Consider the following 6768-nt stretch of genomic DNA (forward strand, 5'->3'; position numbering starts at 1 on the left):
ATCAACTTCAGAATAGTTAACGGGGCCATCTGTGCCTTCCCACGTGAGTGTGCCTTCGTGTGCGGTGTCTGCCCAACCCAAACCTGTGTGTTTCTTTCCTTCTGGGTCGTTCCACAACTTTCTAAAATGCTGGAGGTAAGAACTGGAAGAGAAACAGGAGATAACACAACTGCCGATAAACCCGTGTTATTCTTTCCGTCCAATCCCAGGAAAACACAACGAAACGGTTTTCATTTCTCTTTCCAGGAAGGCTTTGGTAGCTCTGTCAAAAAGAAGTTGAAAATAGCTTAAAAATAGCACGGCATTTGCTGTTGGTCTTTGACTTGGAGTTTTCAGGAGACGCCTTGGCATGGTGGAGAATGTCTTGTGATGATCAGTCATTTCTGAACTCCAGGTGCCCGAGTGGACGCGGGTGCAGGGAGGTGGGGACCCTTTGGGGGGTATATAAGGAGGTGGTGCAGAGCTCCAGCGTCAGCCTCGGGGCTGGGCCTGAGCAGGGGGACTGGAGGTCTCTTCGGAAACTACTCGCAAGAGAACGTCATCGTGAAGTGGCTGATCCTTGCCCTGATTTTGGAACTGAAATGGTAGACCTGGAGCCTACCTGCTTATTGCAGGGGCCGTCCTCGTGGTTGCGTAGGAAAAGAGGGATATTTATTTGAATGCGGCTGGAAGCTGCTCGTCTGTGTACTATAATCTCTGTTTTGGAAATAAAACGCTAAAACCAGCTCGTGCAGCACCGAGCGAAGGATGTGTGTGCTCGTGCGCGGTTCATAAACACAGCTGCTTTGGACACGCACGTGCCATCGTGTGGTGTGCTTCCACCGACAGCTTCTCTGGGTCGGAGAACCCAAGCGGAGAGCAACTGTGCTCCAGGCAAAGCGTATATAGCTGGTTTAAATTAATCCCGGGGAGCGAGACTGTTGCAGTGATCGAGGGGGAGAGCATAAACTCGGACGGGATTCGGCACCTTCAGGGAGGATTTCAGCTGACACGCTGCTCGCAAGAGCAACAGGCTTTAATGGCCAAGGGAAGCTTGTGGCAGTCCCATATTCATGTTTATTAAGTTCTATGCTACCATTTGTTGAGGTAAATGGCAATAGCTTTTGTCTGGGGCAGAGGCACGGGAACTGGCTGGTAAATCGTCCTGGAGTTGGCACCAGTCTGTGTTTTTGCCGTAGGTAAAGCAGAGCCTAGGGCAGAGTAGGGAATTCAGGGTGGTGGCAATGTCTTTGAAAATGTTTCTGTCCCCTGATGGGTCTGGGAGTGGCGTCTGCAGGCGGGAGAGGTCTTTGGGTCCTGGGGGAGGCTGGATCCCGCTTTAGAGCCCATTTCTAATCCTGCGAAACACTCCGTCGAGAGCTACCCGCTTTTGGGAGAAGGTGCTCACCTCTGCAGTGCCTGTTGGTTTCACTGGGGGTTGTTGGCTCGTGTTGAAAGTGCTTACATCCTCTGGACGGCCGGGATGTCTGCCGCTCATGGCTCAGCTCCTGTGCTGGTTTTGCACCACTGCAGTGTCCCGGGAGAGGTGGCGGAGTCGACCGTGGGACGCAAAGAGGATCGGTACTCGTCTGGGAGAGGTGGGATTCCCTGGGCTGGGGCTGTTTGCACCCCGGCTGGGCGATGGCAGCGCCGCAGAAAAGAAACCGAACGCGAAGGAAGGGAAATGCCCCGAGGAGAAGTCCTGCCTTGGAGCAGCGTGGGTACCGCTGCCGGCCGAGTCCTGCTCTGCGCAGGGACACGGGAGCTCTGATGTTAGAAACCCGAAATCCTTGATTCCTGTTAGACTGAATGCCTCGGCAAACAAGTGCTGTCTAACTTTGGGTCAAGAAGTGCCAAAAGTAGAATGTGTTTGTGTGTGCTGTAGAGGGCACCTTATTCCTTTGTCTTTTGGCAAGGCTGAGTCCCCGTGGGGACCTGCAGATAACACTCGGTATATTGACGTTTTGATAACTGCTCTTTGCTTTCAGCCAGAATTTGCTTTTTATCCAATCTTAATAAGTTGATCTTTCTATCAATCCTGCTAGCAAACAAGATAATTGCTTTATTATAGTCTCAATATCCAGCAAAGGACACATACTCCCCGGTGCTCCCGAGGGAATAAAATCTGTGCAGAGCATTGACACGGGATGAGCGCAGCGATAGCGTCGCCGGGCTATCTGTGGATGATGGAGAGAGCGATTTCCCCGCTGTGAAGAGCCAGGCTGCTCCGAGCAGGGATGAGAACAGGGCCAGAGGAGGTCTAGAAAATATTTAGGTTATAACTGAAAATATTTTGGGCCCTTTGCTAGAAAAATATTTAGGTTATAACCACAAATGTTTTGGTCTGTGTGATAGAAAATATTTAGGTTATGACCAAAAATATTTTGGGCCATTTGGTAGAAAATATTTAGATTGTACTGCAAACGTTTTGGTCTGTTTGGGTGTTTGCTGGCTGTTTGGGAGCTCTGTGTTTGTAGTTCTCTTTTTTTCACAGAAAAAAAATGAGCAAATGAGAAATTTCTTGACTTTCCAGGCTGCTGCAAGGACCCGAAGGGTGGGTTGAACCCTGAGGGCTTCCTCTGTGGGTGGGTTAAACCTCCCCCGCGCAGGGAGGCACAGCGCCTGCCTTTTAATGCAGGATGGAAAGGAAATTAGTTGTTCCACAAAATAATTAAAAAAAAATATGGAAAAATATGTGATGAGGGCTGGAGCCCTTCTGCTGTGAGGACAGGCGGGGAGAGTTGGGGGGGTTCAGCCTGGAGAAGAGAAGGCTCTGGGGAGACCTCAGAGCCCCTTCCAGTGCCTAAAGGGGCTCCAGGAGAGCTGGGGAGGGACTCTGGATCAGGGAGGGGAGTGATGGGATGAGGGGGAGTGGTTTGACACTGGAAGAGGGGAGATTTAGGTTAGATATTCAGAAGAAATTCTCTCCTGTGCGGGCGGTGAGCCCCTGGGGCAGGTTGCCCCGAGAAGCTGTGGCTGCCCCATCCCTGGAGGTGTCCAAGGCCAGGTTGGACGGGGCTTGGAGCAACCTGGGCTGGGGGGAGGTGGCCCTGCCCAGGGCAGAGGGTGGCACTGGGTGGTCTTCAAGGTCCCTTTGAACCGAAACCATTCTGTGATACTGTCCAAACAGTATGAAAGCAGAAGCAGGACTGAGGTGTATGACATATGGAAATGAGCTGTACCTAGAGGAGAGGATGGTGAAGGACTGGGAGGATGATGAAGAGTTGGAGAAGGACAGACCAGATGAAGAAGCGGATATGGACAGACCAGAATGCAGAACAGCGCTGGAAACCACCTACAAGAAAGCAGAAGAAACCTCGTGGGCTCACCGAGCCCCTGGGACGTGGGGAGCAGAGCAGCCGGCTCCAGCTCTTTGCACTGTCCCCTGGCAAAGCCTCGGCACCAGCAGCCATCCCTCCGCCATGCCAGAAGGTCCCCGTGGGCGGGCGGCTGGGCTGGCCGGGCGGAAGAAAGGCAGACAAAAAGTCCGACGTGTTTCCATCCTGCGCCAAGAGCCACGAGGGCTTTTGTTTTGGGAAAAGGTTTGAACAGGTTTTGACGAACACAGATAACGCCCCACCACGGTGACGTTTGGGTCACTCCTCTCTTTGCTGTGATAAGAGCTGGCCTCTTATCGGATGGTAACACTTTGATCTTGCTATCGAAGACGTGTGCCGCTCACTTCTCACCTGAGCGCCTCGCTAAGGACACAAACTCCTCAAAATCCTCGTGGCCCAAAATACAAAGAAACCCTTGAGGCCGGGGGTGCGCGTGGTGGTAATGGAAAATGGAGGTCAGCAGATAAGGGGGAGTCACTGCTTCCCAGTATAAAACCGGGGAGTCCAGGCAGCTCAGCCCATCTGCTGCGGACACTGAGGAGGTGTGTGTGGACCGGTGGACAACTCCTGCACCATGAAGTGGCTCATCCTGGCCCTGGTGTGTCTCCAGCTCTCGGAGGGGCTGGTGAGGTGGGTGTCCTGCAGCAGCCGCTGCGACAGAAAGAGTGGGGAGAGGGGAGATAACAGAGCCCGGCCGCAGCTGTAACCTGCATGGGTGGCCCCATGTCCCTGAGGATGCCAACCAAGTCCAACCAGGTGTGACTCCAGCCTCCTGCATCTCCACTGGCCATGGTGATCCCAGTCCAGGCTGCAGCCCTCGCTGGGAGGACAGCCCCTCGGGGCGTGCAAGGCAGCCAAGCACAGGGCTCCCATCGTGGCTGGGTTCAAAGGAGCTCAGAGAACTGATCATTTGAAAATGCCCAAATCTCCTCCTGATTTTCTGCTGTATTTGTTGTTTGTTTTTTTTTTTTGTTTTTTTTTTTTTTTTTTTTCCTCCTCTGTGCAGAATCAAACTGAAGAAAGCCAAGTCCATACGGGAGAAAATGAGGGAGGCTGGTGTGCTGGATGACTACCTGAAGAAAATTAAATATGATCCAGTCAAGAAGTACCGCTTCAGTGAGGACTATGTTGTGTACGAGCCGATAACCAACCACCTGGATGTGAGTACTCGGGGTTCCCCTCTCGCCGCCTGTCCGTACCACGCTCCCCTTTCCCTCCTCCTCCTCAGGTGCCAGAGCGACCTGTTCACCCCGGAGCCTCCAGGAGTGAGAGATTGCTTTTTTTCCCAACTCTTTTTTTAAGCTTCTGTTTTAGACTTCAGAAAAGTCTTCCCCCAGCCATGAAAAGCCATGTTTTTCTATACGTAACACAAGGCCCAACAAAATAAATATTTCATATTACATCTTTTGGGTGAAAAAACAGGGTTGAGAGCTCAGTCCATTCCCGCCTACTTTGTTTTTTGCAAGAGCAAGACTTGGCATTCCCCACACCCTGCAAAGCACTGGGATGCCGGCGCGGGGCTGGGAGGTGAAAGCCTGGTCTGTCCGTCTGTCCCTCACCCTGTGGCCAACGGAGATGCCCCATCTCTCGTTTGCAGGCCTCCTACTTTGGGGAGATCAGCATCGGAACCCCCCCGCAAAACTTCTTGGTGCTCTTCGACACCGGTTCCTCCAACCTGTGGGTGCCCTCCACCTACTGCCAGGCGCCGGCGTGCTGTGAGTTTCCTTGGGAAATACAGAGCCCTCTGCCCTTACGTGCCTGGCTAATGAAGACGGCCCCATCGCTGTGGCCATCGTGGGTGTCCCCGGAGTGCGGAAATCACAGTGCTTTAGCCCGACCTTTGGTGGCTGGGAGGAGGGAAGAGCAAAGCTACGATCGTGGAGCTGATGTCCTGCTCCCCAGCACAGCTCATCCGATGTGACTCGCCGCCGGTGGGAGAGCGATGGGGATTGAACTGCCGATGGCTTTGCTGGCACTGGGTGGTCGATGTGGTTGTGATCATATCAGTTGTTCCCTTGAGAGGGACGCGGGCAAAACTGGGATGCAGACCCCTGCCTTAGAGATAACCATGAGGCAGAGGAACAGCCCGTTCCCCTCTTCAGGACTTGCTCTCTGCCAGGGAAGCCGCTTTCCTGGGCGTTAAACCGGCAGAGTCACTGGCGGTGACATCCCACCACGGTCAGGTGAGCGTGTGCCCAGGAGCTTTGCCCTCTTCTCTCTCTCTCTCACACAGACAATCATGCGAAGTTCAAGCCCAGCGAGTCCTCCACCTTCACCTACGATGGCCAGTCCTACACCATCTCCTACGGCAGCGGCGCGCTCACGGTGGTGCTGGGCTACGACACACTGCGGGTGAGTGCACCCCGCACCCTCCTGGTCTTCCTGGGCACTGTGTCCCCAACACCAGCTGGTGGCCCTTATGGAAGATGCCTGGGGGACAGCTTAAGGCGAGACTTGGGCAAACCAGGGCCTGGGATAGGCAAAACCAATATAAAGTGGTTATTACCACCATCAGCTGGCTTTTCACTTTGTTTTCACTCAATTCCTGCTAATTTTCCAAGCTGCCTGGAGATGTTTTCGCCAGCTGTGACCTTGCAGTGTGCTCGTTGGGCTTTCCAAGCATCAGTCATCCCATCCGCTGGCTGCCTGGGTTTGCCTAAGCGCTCAGGCTGCCCTGGCGTCCCCTTCCCCTCCAGATCCAGAGCATCGCGGTCAGAAACCAGGAGTTCGGGCTGAGCAAGAACGAGCCGAGTCAGCCTTTCTACTATGCCGAGTTTGATGGGATCTTGGGAATGGCCTACCCCTCGCTGGCGGTGGGAGGGACGCCCACCGTGCTGCAGGGCATGCTGCAGCAGAACCAGCTCGCCCAGCCCATCTTCAGCTTCTACTTCTCTCGGTAAAAATCTGCAGGGGGCCCTCTGCACGTCCCACGTGCGACGGTGTCCCTCTGCCTGTCCCCGTTCAGGTTCCTTGTGAATTTGTTCCTCACTACCCCGTGTGTATCGCACTGATTTACCGATCTCTGCTGCCGGAACTCTGTGTTTTTGCAGCCAACCCACCTACCAGTACGGGGGAGAGCTTATTTTCGGAGCAGTTGACAGTCGGCTCTTCCATGGCGACATTATGTGGGCACCGGTGACCCAGAAGATGTACTGGCAGGTCGCCCTTAATGAGTGAGTTGTGTTCGTACCTGATGGGCATGATCCCCCCGGCAACTCGTGTAAGGAGGGTGGTACGGCTGTCCTCCAGGTGAAGCTGCCGGCGTGGGCTCAAGGCAGGGCTTAGGCACTGCGTTTCAGAGCATCCCAGACTTAGAGATGCAGCCGAGACAGGTTTAGTTGCCAGTGGGCGCTTAAAGTGATGTCCTTCTCCCTGTTTTCCTCCCAGGTTTGCTATCGGGCAGTCAGTGACAGGTTGGTGCCACCAGGGCTGCCAGGCCATCGTGGACACC

General features: G+C 54.0%; 1 protein-coding gene across 1 annotated transcript in view; it reads left to right on the plus strand.

Moving 5' to 3' along the window:
• Positions 1 to 3888: 3888 nt before the first annotated feature.
• Positions 3889 to 6768, plus strand: part of PGC (progastricsin (pepsinogen C)) — a 3663-nt gene continuing 783 nt past the window's right edge. The window contains 7 exon segments of the mRNA XM_009888241.1: positions 3889 to 3947; positions 4324 to 4477; positions 4915 to 5032; positions 5551 to 5669; positions 6014 to 6213; positions 6368 to 6490; positions 6705 to 6768. Coding sequence (XP_009886543.1) covers positions 3892 to 3947; positions 4324 to 4477; positions 4915 to 5032; positions 5551 to 5669; positions 6014 to 6213; positions 6368 to 6490; positions 6705 to 6768 — 834 coding nt within the window. The 5' untranslated portion in view covers positions 3889 to 3891.

The sequence above is a fragment of the Charadrius vociferus genome, unplaced genomic scaffold (genome assembly GCF_000708025.1).
Source record: "Charadrius vociferus isolate BGI_N301 unplaced genomic scaffold, ASM70802v2 scaffold266, whole genome shotgun sequence".
Lineage (NCBI taxonomy): Eukaryota > Metazoa > Chordata > Aves > Charadriiformes > Charadriidae > Charadrius > Charadrius vociferus.